The sequence below is a fragment of the Lissotriton helveticus genome, chromosome 4_1 (assembly GCF_964261635.1).
Source record: "Lissotriton helveticus chromosome 4_1, aLisHel1.1, whole genome shotgun sequence".
Lineage (NCBI taxonomy): Eukaryota > Metazoa > Chordata > Amphibia > Caudata > Salamandridae > Lissotriton > Lissotriton helveticus.
This window is the reverse complement of record NC_136063.1, coordinates 783,841,396-783,854,767: the sequence shown is the minus strand read 5'-3', so window position 1 is coordinate 783,854,767 and position 13,372 is coordinate 783,841,396. Positions and strand designations below refer to the sequence as shown.

Genomic DNA, 13,372 nt, shown 5'->3' with positions numbered 1-13,372 from the left:
GTCCTGAGCCGCGTGAAGCTGGTGCTGGCCGGGCAGCACGCGGATAACAAGAACCTGGCAAACGGCGTGCGGGAGGCCCTGGACGAGTACGAGGCGAAGATGAGCGACCTGCGCGAGGCTCTGAGCGAGGCCACCGGCCGAACCAACGAAGCCAAGAACGTCAACCGCGACAACGCGGCGCAGCTGGAGGACGTGAAGGTGAGCCCACCGTGAGCGCGTGAGTGCGCGCGCTGACAGGCCGGATCAGCGCACCTGCGGCCCCCAGGCGCCTGCGTGCACGATGATTGTCCTGACTGCTGCGTCACGCTGTGACGTGGGTGCGAGTGCGCATCCCAGGTGCTGAGGCAGACAGCAAGGGCCTCATTCTAAAGCAGGGGTCTCCAACCTTTTCTGTAGTGAGAGCTAATTCTGCTCAAAAAAAGTCCTGCTGAGCTACTAGCATATTTTATCACTGTAAAATGTTGATGATATGTATTAACATTACACTATGACCACCCTAAGCACGATTATCAGTAGTAACCACCCAAAAATTCCAGGTGAAGTTATCAGCGGAATGCTTGGAAGACGTTTATCAATTTTAAATGCTTGTAATCAAGTAAAATTCAAATCATCACATTCTGTGTGCCACAAAGGGTATTACCACTGCAGTAAGTCTCCCCAACTCAAATTGAATTATCATTCAGCGAACAACTTTAAATGTGTTTTAGAATTGCAATATTTTGTCTTCATTAGCATATTAATTTTTGAAAATACACATATTTTTGAATCAAAATCCCTTTCCACTTTGAGCAAATAAAACCCAATTTTGCAGAAAAGAAACCTTTTCTGAAAAAGCATAATTTTTTCCTTTAAAAATCAAATCAGTTTTCATTGTTAGAAAATACACAGTCCCTAAACATCATCTTTTTGTTTTCATTGAGTACCGCCATGTAAAAATCCCTCTCATGGACAAATTATGCTTCAAATACCTAGGTATTGGAATCATAGGCCATGCTTCCTCACCATAACACTAAGAATGTCTCTGTCATGCTAATAATGCCCACCATTAAACCAGGGCTACCACTGTGCCACAGCTGGATGCCCAACATATATCAGTTATGGCCATTATTATGGGAGAAGCGGTTGCCACTCTGTCAGGAATGGCTAAAGGAAGGCCAGTCATGCTCTTAATATGTCAGTGATGGCAGCAAGTATGTAATTACTAGACTTGTATGCCCAAAATAGTCAAGGACGAAAATATTATGGCTATGGCACAATTATACCATGAATGGGCACAATTGTGTCAGAGATAATACTCTTATGATGGAGACCAGCATACATATTTGGCAGTCCTTGAAGCTAGGAGTAGCTTTAAGGAATCAACACTGTTTATTTGGGAAGGACACAATGTAACACACCCACACAAAAATGAATGTTATGCTTTTAATTTTCTCTGCCCTGGATGCATACTCTCTTCTCCTCAGCTCTTTGGTTGATCATGCTCCCACCTAACACATTTTCACTCTAGTTCTTGCAGTCACACCCTTTGGTGGGTCAGCCCTGGTTACTGCTGCTACTATTCTTTGATGGCACACACTGTGCAACTGATCGAGCAGGGCGGATAAAATGGCCAATCTCCTTCTTAGGTAGATTTAAAGTGGACAAAGATGGCTCATGTGGCAGACCCATAGGCCAACACTGCAGCTTCCACATGCTTCAACACCCTCAGCATACTCAGCAAGACCTTCAAATAGACCCACCCCCTGAATCCAGGAAGACCGTCACTCATCACCAGCAGGCTGGACTAGGGGAACACCCTCTATGCTGGAATCAACAAATCTTTACTCCACAAACTTCAGACTGTCCAGAACGCCGCAGCCAGACTCATCCTCACCATCCCATGAGAAGACTAGATTACCCAGCATATATGAGACCTCCACTGTCTCCCCGTCGAAAAAAGAGTGACCTTCAAGCTGCTCACACACGCCTATAAATCCCTCCATAACACTGGACCCCAGTACCTCAACAAAAGAATCTCCTTCTACACCCCCAAAAGAAACCTCTGCTCCGCTGACCAGGCCTTGGCTGAAATCCCCTGCATTCACAGATCCAGAACAGGAGGCACACCCTTCTCCTATATCATGGTCAATACCTGGAACAAACTCCCCATCAGCATCAGATGAAGCCCCACACATAAAGCATTCAGGAAGAGACTCAAGACCTGGCTTTTTGAATGACCTGAGCTGCCCAAATCCCCCCACACACTACCCCAGCGCCTTGATACCCTCACAGGTGAGTAGTGCGCTCTATAAATCCCTGATTGATTGATTGGCCACCACAGTGTGCGTTTGAGTGTTATCAACAGGCCCTGCCATTGGTTTGGCTGTCTAACTCTTAAGGGTAGTGAAATGAGGAGTGCTGTCTTTTTTAATATACACAGAATCTCTGAGATTGGCTTGGTTTGGCTTCACCTCTGAGAGCTACTTTGAGAGTGCTGGTGAGCTACCAGTAGCTCCCGAGCTACTGGTTGGAGACCCCTGTTCTAAAGCATCTGGCAGGTGTACATTCAGCGTGCTACGCACACACGCATGGCCTGGTTTACAAGTGCCAGGGAAACACAACAGATGAGCATGCACTCATGTATCTATCTGTTCTTGCTCAACATTACCCAACCACGGTGTCATTAATATTGTGCACGGCTAAGTGTACAGGGGTGGTCGTTCCAGGAAAGGGATGCACAGGAAAGTTTGGGGACACCATCTGAGGATTTTCATTAACACCTCTCTGGCCCACCTCCACCCTTGAACTGGTCAGAAATGTACCTCTGTTGAAGACAGGGGTAAATCCCTTTCTGTGATGAAAATGGGCTTGGAAAAGGACACCGCGAATTGGCAAGGGTGTAGCGGGAGAGGTTCCCAGGGGAACATATTTTCCCCAAGGGAAAAAAAAAAGAAAACATGTCATTGCACAAATGCAGAGTCATTTCCCAATATGGAGCTGTAGACTGCGTATAGGCGCATGAGGAATTGCCTCTCCGGAGTCACAAGTGCAGATTCACAAACTTTTTCCAGGAGTACACCTGAAAACCTACGACTGTCACATGCTTAGTTGTACTTTGGAAAACCCGAGCATTCTTAAAATGTGAACATCTGTAATCATACAAAGTTGTCAATCTGGTGGTGTAGTTTTTCTAACTTTTCTGAAAATCGAGCCCAAAGTAAGGGGCACTAGGGTGGGGTGGTCTATATCCATGGTGTGATTAGTGCGGATGCCAGATGGTGGTTTCCCTTTTCTGCAGCACTATTCTGCTGAAGAATCAGGAACAGTGATCACACTCAGAGAGACCCCTTGTTCTGATGGTGGTAGTGAAGGCACTCACACTACCGCCCCTGTGCTTCTGATATTTTGCAAATGTGACCTGGTGTGCCTGCAGTGTGTTTTTGTCACACCTCTATCTTGTAAGCTTTCTAGCCCTGCTTATTGCAGGCCTTCCATCCCCTCATTGCATCTGTCTGCTGCTACAAATAACGTGTACACCAATTTCCATTGTAAATCTCTACCCCAATTAAACAGCTCGTTTTCCTGTTGAGCTCACACTATATAAGGCAATGCATAAAAAACAAAATATGTAAAAAAAGAAGAAGCTATAATAACAGTAAACATTTCATAATTATTAGAGAGATGTCGTATTGTCTGATACTTCAATGGTAAGATGATCCTTTTCTTCCAAAAATGGAGCGCCTTTCTAAATGTCAGTGTCCTCACTGTCCCCCTCCAAGGTGCTCTTTATTGGTAATAGAAAGCAATATTCCTATTTTGTTGTCATTAAACAGCAATGACTGCCGCAAAAGAGATGGAGATAAGTAAGACGTCACTTAAGTCTAAAGAATTGGTGCTTAAGATGCTTAAGGTCACCAGATATGACTAACAATAAAAAGTTATAAAGCATTTCCAGTGGACTATTTCTGTCAGGTCCAATGTATCACAAAATATGTGTTGTCAATGTCACAGAACAGTACAAATTAGTGGACAGGAGATGGCACAACTACTCTGCAGAAGGCAAAAAGGCCTTCAAAACCAGTGCTCACCTGCAGAGCCGCCACTCACATGATTAACTTTTCTGTATTGTCTATATAACTGCTTCACAGCACTTGATATTCATTTTTACCTTAAACATTAAATCACTGTAAGGTATTTTCAAGCTTGACTCATGAAATCAAAAGAATTAGCTTCTGTCATGAGTTAACATGGCTCAATCTAACTTTTATTCTCCTGTCTTGGCACAGTAAATAGGACTCTATTACATAGATTGGCATATTTAACAAGGCTCTATTATGTAGACTGGCACATTAAACAAGGCTCTTTTATGGAGAGTGTCACAAAGTCCAAACCCTCCACAAACTACAATGAACTCCGAGCAGGTTGCGTCAGAGTCTGTCCCAGTCCAGGCCTTTCAAACGTTCTCCCTCCTGTTGGGCAATGCTATGCCTCTTCCCCTCTCACGGCTGTGTGTTGGCTGTTGGATTCCAAGCCTTGGTTATAGCCAACAGCTATGTTCATGCAGACTTGGTGTTTGATTTTACTGGCAGCCACATGCCACCTTACCCCTTCTCTACACTCTGGTGGGTGTTTTAGAAGCTATTGATTCAATAGGTGGCACTTTCGCACCATTAATGGCAAGACTATTGTAGTCCATGCCGAAAATGGACTAAGAGGAAACTATTCTGTTTTTTTAAGTTTTGGCATTCATGGTCTTTGGGACATGTAAGAAGCATGCAGAATTTTGTATTTATTGTTCACTACAATTAATTAAAATCATTACCGTAATAGTGATCAACATGTTACGGCTAAAGAAATGGTTAACAACTGTTGTTTGTGAGAGAAATTTAAAAAAAATTTTGATAAAAGGATTACCCTCCCCTCCCCAATTCCACCACAATCAATCTTCACCAGAGTTTATGATTATGGAGGTGTGGCTTTGGTGGCAATCCAGAATCCCGCGTTGTTCTGTGAGGATGGGTAGCATTGTAAAGCTTTGACTCCTTCCCATTGACCTCTGATCTATTATCCTGTGAGACGCTTTCCTTGGGGGAAATGCTGGAAGTGCAAAAAGGCATCAATGCACGATGGAGATCCCTTCAACAGTCTTTCACTGGATTTATAATGTACTTCTCCAGAGTTTTATTTCATTTGTTTGCCTTTTTAAGGCAGTCCTGACGTGGTGGATACATTTCCCCATTCTTGCTAAGGTCATCATGCTGGACTTGGAAAAGCACATGGCTGACGCTTCGCTACAGGATTTTATTCCATTGATGGTACAAATCGGGCGCAATAGTCACCTTTGTTCATTGATGAGATTGGGGCAACAGCAAAAAAGGTGCAGCCATGATTCCCTCTTGTATGGGCAGAGTCTACAGTTTTCGGGCCCATGCAGGGTTAAAGTCCGCAATTCCTAAGGTGATTAATCTCATGGACAGAATTTTACTTCGGGCTGGTAGAGTGAGAGCGTCACTTAAGTAAGTCTGGGTTTTACCTGCCGTGTAAGAACTATTCATCGGGTCTAAGTGTGGACTTGAACAGAGGGATTTACAGTCCAGGTCAAATAAAATTTCACTCACTTGTTTATTTATGACTCTTTTCCATGTGTTCATAGGAATTTCCAGCCTCATACACTGGGGCAGTGTGCCAGAGTGTACATGTCTCTTCGAAGGTAGATCTTAGTTGGTGTTTTAGTGTATTAGCTGGGGCCCTTAAAATCTTGAGATAGAGTTTTATAAAGGACCCCTGGCACATCAAGTCTGGCCTCACCACACCTAGCTCCAGCCTTAACCTTGCATTCCTTGCTGACCTTGGAATTTGAAGCACTGTTTTTTATGCTTTGGATTGTGCTAAATTTAAGCAAACATGCTGTGACCCGGGTAAGGACTGGTGGCCATAGCTGATTGCTGGTAGAAGTTTCACTCCTAAAACCTTCAGTATTGGGCCTGCAGTCGGGCTGATCAGGTGGTGGTTTAGTTGCTTGAGTAGATGTATGACCCTGTAAGCCTTGGTGCTCTGATGTTTCAAGTGGGCATTCGCCTTAGCCCGTTTTGTCAGCCAGACCCCTAGGTAATTGTATGACTCCGCCGTCTTAATTTGCACATTGCCCATATGCTATTGTGCTTTCTTTTTCTGATGGTAGGTCCCAAAGATGACGACCTTGGTCTTTCCTTGGTTTTGCACCATCCTTATAGGGCATCCACTCTTTTTATTACTGAATCAGATTTAAGAAACGCTTATCCATACAGTGACCACCTCCTGGCTAGCCACGGCTGTAATCTGTTAGTTACCTCAGCAGAACAAATGACTACCTGACTGAAGGAAATGTGTTTACATTTTTTCTTCTTTTCACAAGGTGAATAGTTTTTACTGTCAGTTAAGTTATTCCATTTTACGCTGGCTGCTACTCTCCATGTATTGTCCAAACACTCACCTGTTGTTTTGAATGAATGAATGAATGATTACGTGCTTGTATAGTGCATGGCTACCCGGGGGCATCCCAGCGCTTTTAGACCGAGCACGAAACACCGCTCACTGAAAGAGGAAAGTCTTCAGCCGTTTCCTAAAGGCCAGATGGTTGGATTCCAGCTTAATGCAGTCAGGAAGCTGATTCCAAAGTTTGGCTGCGTGAAATGAGAAGCGACGGCCACCCATATGTGTCCGATTGACCCTAGGGACTATCAGAAGATTTTTGTGGTTCGATCTAAGAGATCAAGGAATCTGGTGGTGAAGAAACATAGGGCGTAGAAGGGCCGGGCCATTGTCGATGGTTGACTTGTGAACCATACACATGGCCTTGAAGCGGATCCTCTCCTGCACCGGCAACCAGTGCAGAGCTTGCAGTGCCGCCTTAGCAGAACTATATTTAGGGACATCCGTGAGGAGTCGGACCGCACAGTTCTGGACAGACTGCAAGATTTTAATAGTACCTAATGGTGCGCCCAAATAGACCGCATTCGCGTAGTCAAACGGGACAGAAGGCGTCCAGGACTTTCCTTAGAGATCTAAGCAGGCCATAACATGTTGCCGCAACCTTGCGTGCCTGCACTTGAAAACCCAAACTAGGGTCCAACCATACACCCAAGCTCTTAATTTGGATCTTAGGAGGAGGAGGAGGAGGGCCCAGAGACTTTGGCCACCAAGGATCCAGATTAATGGGGGCCTTGTAACCTAGCATCATGATTTCGGTCTTTGCCCCATTAAGCTTCAGGAAGGAGAAGTCCATCCATGCCAGAACCTCAGAGAGACAGGGGGAAAGATTATTTATCACTGTCTCAGCTGCGTCGGTGCGTGAGAGGGAGACAACCAACTGCGTATCATCGGCGTAGGTGACCAGTTGAACTCCCCAGGGGAGGGCTAAGTCAGCCAAAGGCCTCATATAGATATTAAACATGGTGGGACTCAGTGACGAACCCTGGGGAACCCCATATTGCAGGGGGATCTGTCTAGAGTTTGCTGCATCCTCAAACACGGCGAAGGTTCTGTCAGCAAAAAAGGAGCTGAGCCATTTAAGGGCAGTCCCTGCGACTCCTACCTCCCTTAAGCGCGGGATCATTAGCAGATGGTTGACCGTATCGAAGGCTGCGCTGAGGTCCAGCAAGACCACTGCTGCGCAGCCTCCCGAGTCAACAATCTTTCTCGCTTCCTCGACTACGGCCACCAAGGCGGTCTCGGTGCCCTGCCTACTTCTAAAACCCGTCTGGGTGGGATGCAAGACTTCGTTGGACTCAATAAACGAGGATAATACAGAGTTTACATGTTTCTCTGCGATCTTACCTAACCCAGGCAGCAAAGATATGGGCCGATAATTTGACAAGTCGTCAGGGTCTAGACTGGTCTTTTTTAGCAGTGCCTTGACTTTAGCCTGCTTCCACAGAGGGGGTAACTATGGCCGCTGACAATGAAGAGTTGATGACATCCCTAATGACTGGTGCGACAGTTGCAGAGGCCAACTTAAGAACAGATGGGGGCGCGACATCAGAGGGAGAGCCGGATTAGAGGTTCCCCAAAAGTCCTTTGACTGTGGCTAGGTCAAGCAAAGGAAAAGACTCCAGCATAACAGTTAGTGCGGGGGGTTCTGCCGGAGAGATGATTTCCCTACGATGGAGCGAAGCGTAGATAGTTGCCACCTTAGAGGCAAAGAAATTCGCAAGGTCATCGCAACGTTTATGGGGATCCGACGATGTGTACAGAGGGCTGGGGGGGAGTCACCAAAGATTTGAAAATTTTAAAAATGTCCCTAGGGGAGTTGACAGCAGCCTCAATTTTACCCTGGTAATAAGAGGCTTGTGCAACTTTTATTTGGTTTTTATATGTTCGTACTGCCAGTTTGTATTTAGCTTTGCTGTCACCGGAAAAGTCTTTCCTCCAGCTTCTTTCAGGCAGCTTGCAACTCTGCTTAAGTTGTTTTAATTCGCAAGAGTACCAGGGTTTTTTATTGGATCCAATGCGGTGGCAGACTTCTGATTTGGGAAGAGTAAGATCAAGTGAGGCATCTAACCAACTATTAAAGGCTGAGTTGGCCGTGACAGGGCTATCACAGGGGGGAGGCGGGGATATTAACAGGTGGGTAACCCAGTCCTCCAGCGAAAGTCTAGACCAGATCCGGCTCAGCTTCGTTGTTAATCTGACTGGGTGATTTTGGTCAGGGGGTGACCACAGAAATGATAACAGAGCGTGGTCTGACCAAGGAACAAAGAGCGACTGTTCCCAACGAATATTGTCGAGGTTGGTAAAAAAGTGGTCGATCATATGGCCAGCAGTGTGAGTAGGACCAGCTACGATTTGAGTGAGCTGTAGTGTATCAAGCCCTTCCATAAGATCCCGCGACGGGGAAATCTCCGGCTCGTCGAGCTGGATGTTAAAATCGCCCAAGATAGAAAAATTAGGGGCAGCAGTGATAATATGTGTGATCTTATCATGGAGGTTGTTGCAGAAATTATTATGTGCTCCTGGTGGGCAATATACCAAGACCCCCGGGAAAGAGCAAGTGGGGAGAAAGAGATGGCAAATGACAAACTCTCGCAGTCTAATAAGGGACTGCTAGTAGTCCGACATCCAAATATACTTTATGAATGATTGTAACCCCTCCCCCCAGCCCCGTCAGACGATCCTGTCTGCTTATTGAATAGTTAGGTGGCAGGGCTTGGACTACATCAGAGTCCGAGGCCTCATTCAGCCAGGTTTCAGTTAAAAATAAAATATCAGGGTCCCGATCGTCCAACAACATGCAAATTTCATTCGCATGTTTAGGAAGAGAACGGCAGTTGAGAAGGGCTAAAGAATATGGTTTAACTCTTCCTTCAGTGTGAGGGAGCGTTTCTACAGTCCCAGTAGCAACTTTACGGTGAGTGCAAGGAGTCAGTATATCATCAGGAGATATAGGGTGAGGACATAAAGGTGTTAAGTCACTTCTCAGACTCCAAAGCTGCTCCTCACTATAAATAATTTTGCCGGATCCGTTAGGTCCCAACGCACCGGCCCCTGGCCTTGTCTTGTCGTGGACGGGCGCAGACGGGCTTTCCTTTGGCGCTCCTTCGGCGCAAAGGAGGCGCGTCCACTGTTCGCGTTCGCGTTTTCAATAACAGACATTCCAGTTCTTCGGTTATACTTTTAAGTTATAATTTAGGGCACTAAAACACTAACTGTATTTCTTAAATGCAACACAAAGTGTAGCAAAATATCAAAGTAGGAAACTTGTTAAATTCCTTTTTTGTTGTATTGGGGTTGCATAGTAATGTTAACCCCCTTGATTTCTGTACTTTTCCCAGCATTTAATTTTTGTAAACAATTTTATTAAGTTCTGGTTACAAACAGCACAATAAAGACAAGTAGAACAGGTAAGCGCACCTACATCCCACACACCTCAATGTGACCCACTGGACACACACAGTTCATCATATGAGAGATTTAACTGCCTCGTCCATAGTAATTCATCCATTTGCCCCTTGTCAGGGAGAGTTTCTGAGGGCAGTCTCTGGTGGTGTATATAGGTTTTTCCATTCATGCACACCAGTCTATTCCCCTTTGCCACTCAGTGGTGGTGGGCAGTGAGTCCAATCTCCTAGCTATGTCTCGTTTTTCAATAGCTGTGGCCAGTCCAAGCAGAGAGCGGTGTCCGCGACTATTCCCAGTCTCATCAAGAACGCCCAAGAGTGCCAGTGCGGGTGTAAACGTGAGAGGGGTCTCCAGTATTTGGGTCCGAATAGCTATAATATGTTGCCAGTAGGATCTAATGGGAGGGTATGGGCACACACCTGATAGAAATCAGAGCTAGAGCATGGGCATTGAGGATGTTCCGGTGTCAGGATCCTGCCTGCCTGGAGTCAGATAGGTGGTGTGGAGGTAGTTAAGTTGTATGAGTCTAAGCCTCGATGATATTCCTATTTCTCAGGGGACCAGTTGTGCCCTGGTCCAGTCCATGTCATCCAGTCGCCCAAGCAATCCTTCCCACTTCTGTCTCAGGGATTGGAAACTGTCAGAGACGTTTATCACCAATGTGCTGTAGATTTTGGAGACACCTCACTTCCCCAGTCTGCCACTCAACAACTTGGCCGCAAGAGGGTCATGTTCAGGAAGACTGGAGATCAATCAATCAATCAATCATATCATTTGTAAAGCGCACTACTCACCCGTGAGGGTCTCAAGGCGCTGGGGTGGGGAATGCTCCTACTGCTCGAAAAGCCAGGTCTTGAGGAGTTTTCTGAAGGTCAGCAGGTCTTGGGTCTGCCGTAGGTGGGTGGGGAGGGTGTTCCATGTCTTGGCGGCGAGGTGGGAGAACGTTCTGCCACCTGAGGTCGCTCTTCAGAAGCGGGGGACTGTAGCGAGGGCGAGGTCGGCGGAGCGGAGCTGGCGGGTGGGGGTGTAGAAGCTGAGTCGTCTGTTGAGGTACGTTGGTTCGGTGTTGTGGAGTGCCTTGTGTGCGTGGGTGAGGAGCTTGAAGGTTATCCTCTTGTTGACCGGGAAACCAGTGCAGGTCTCTCAGGTGGGGTGTGATGTGGCTGCGGTGAGGGATGTCGAGGATCAGGCGTGCAGAGGCGTTCTGGATGCATTGGAGCCGTCTCAGGAGTTTGGCTGAGGCTCCTGCGTAGAGGGCGTTTCCATAGTCCAACCTGCTGCTGACAAGGGCCTGGGTGACTGTTCTTCTCGTTTCAGTGGGGATCCACTTGTAGATCCTACGGAGCATGCGGAGGGTGTTGAAGCAGGAGGAGGAGACAGAATTGACCTGTTTAGTCATGGAGAGGGTGGAGTCGAGGATGACCCCTAGGTTGCATGCGTGGTCGGTGGGTGTTGGAGCGGTTCCCAGTGCGGTCGGCCAGCAGGAGGCGTCCCAGGCCGAAGGGTTGCATCCGAGGATGAGGACCTCCGTCTTGTCCGAGTTCAGCTTCAGTCAGCTGTTCCTCATCCATTCAGCAACGGCCGTCATTCCTTCGTGAAGGTTGGTTTTGGCGGTGTGAGGGTCCTTGGTGAGGGTGAGTATCAGCTGGGTGTCATCGGCATAGGAGAGGATGTTGAGGTCGTGCCGACGGGCGACTTGGGCAAGCGGGGCCATGTACATGTTAAACAGAGTTGGGCTGAGGGATGAGCCCTGGGGTACGCCGCAGATGATCTTGGTGGCTTTGGACCGGAAGGGGGGAAGGGAGACGCTCTGTGTTCTGCTGGAGAGGAAGGAGGTGGTCCAGTCCAGGGCCTTCTCTTGGATCCCAGCGTTGTGGAGGCGTGTTCGTAGTGTGTGGTGACAGACCGTGTCGAAGGCGGCTGACAGGTCCAGGAGGATGAGGGCCGCCGTTTCTCCGTTGTCCAGCACGGACTTGATGTCATCGGTGGCAGCGATGAGGGCAGTCTCGGTGCTTTGGTTGCTGCGGAACCCGGACTGAGAAGGGTTCAGGATGTTGTTCTCCTCGAGGTAGCGGGTCAGTTGTTCGTTGACGGTCTTTTCGATGACCTTTGCCGGGAACAGGAGCAGGGAGATGGGCCGGAAGTTCTTGAGGTCCTTGGGGTCCGCCTTGGGTTTCTTGAGTAAGGTGTTGATCTCGGCGTGTTTCCAGCTCTCTCCGGGAAGGTTGCTGTCTCGAAGGAGGTGTTGATGACTTTCCGGAGATGAGGTGCGATGGATGTGCTGGCTTTGTTGAAGATGTGGTGTGGGCATGGATCTGACGGAGATCCGGAGTGGATGGTGTTCATGATCTTGATGGTGTCATCGTCGTTGATGTTGGTCCAGTAGAGCAGGCAGTTGGTGCGGATGATGGTCGTGGTGGTGGAGGTCTCATTGGTTGTCGGAGCGGTCGTGGCGTTGAAACTGTCGTGGATGTCTGTCGTAGATCTGAGATGTATAGGGCTGTAGGGCGTGTCACAGTTGGAGGTACTTATGGAATTGTGTGACTGAGAGAGAAAAGTGCGTCTGGAGGTCTTTCAAGGAGTGAACTGCGGCAACCTTCACAGATGTCCCAAAGGTTGTAATGCGTATCCTATCTGGTTTTGCAAAACAATGCAGTAGGGCAGTGTGTGTGTAAGGCAGCGAACCTGCCACAGCAGGATCTGGCATGTCAGCCATGTCCCCCAGCCCCTGCCCTGGTATACCACCCTCCAGTTCCAAAGGATCACCCTGGTAACCTTAGGTTTGTTACTGGGGTGTGGGTCATCATATAGGATCCTCATCAGACGGTCGAGTACTAGGAGAGAGTTCATTGCGATAGGTGGGGTCATCTCCCCCACCCATTAACCAGTAATTAATACCCAATAATTGTGTGGCTTTACAGTAGAGCTGGAAGTCTGCCATACTCATACCCCCTGTCATTTAGCCCAGTATTTTCAGGACTGCATACCTATTGAATATAATTTTAAAATAATAACACTTTCATCAAGTATTAAGATATTTTATTCAGACATATTTTCCACTGGGGAGAGGTAGCAAATAGCTTTATGCAGCGTGTCCTCTCATTAAACATATTTTACGGACAGAAAGAAGCATCAAAAGGTGGAGAACTCCTATCTTCTATATTCTCCCCAATTGCTAGCTTGTTTCAAAGGGATTTGTCCCAGGACCAAGGCTCACGCCAATATTGAAGACTGAACGTTTATAGACGGAAATGGCCTTCGTGAGTCTGGTCTACTCTCGTTTTATTTGGCAGTATTTATTTAACCAAAAAAGTGATGGCTTAACAGGCGGAAATGGCCTGGCCTAATTTCCACCTCTCAAGAACTGAAAGAGAGATTCCTGACGGGTGTAAATAGTATTTCCAGGGTGTGAGGGGAACCTGCAAACTAGGAGGGAATGTTGGGGCACAGCTGCATAGACCTAGGACAGAGATGTACACTATGCACAGTTCTGTGCATTGGGGAAATGGCAGCCCAG

General features: G+C 47.3%; 1 protein-coding gene across 1 annotated transcript in view; it reads left to right on the top strand.

Moving 5' to 3' along the window:
- LAMA3 (laminin subunit alpha 3) overlaps positions 1 to 13,372 on the top strand; it is a 1,062,926-nt gene that overhangs the window by 986,941 nt on the left and 62,613 nt on the right. The window contains exon 53 of the mRNA XM_078687418.1: positions 2 to 198. Coding sequence (XP_078543544.1) covers positions 2 to 198 — 197 coding nt within the window. The remainder of the gene's footprint in view (position 1; positions 199 to 13,372) is intronic.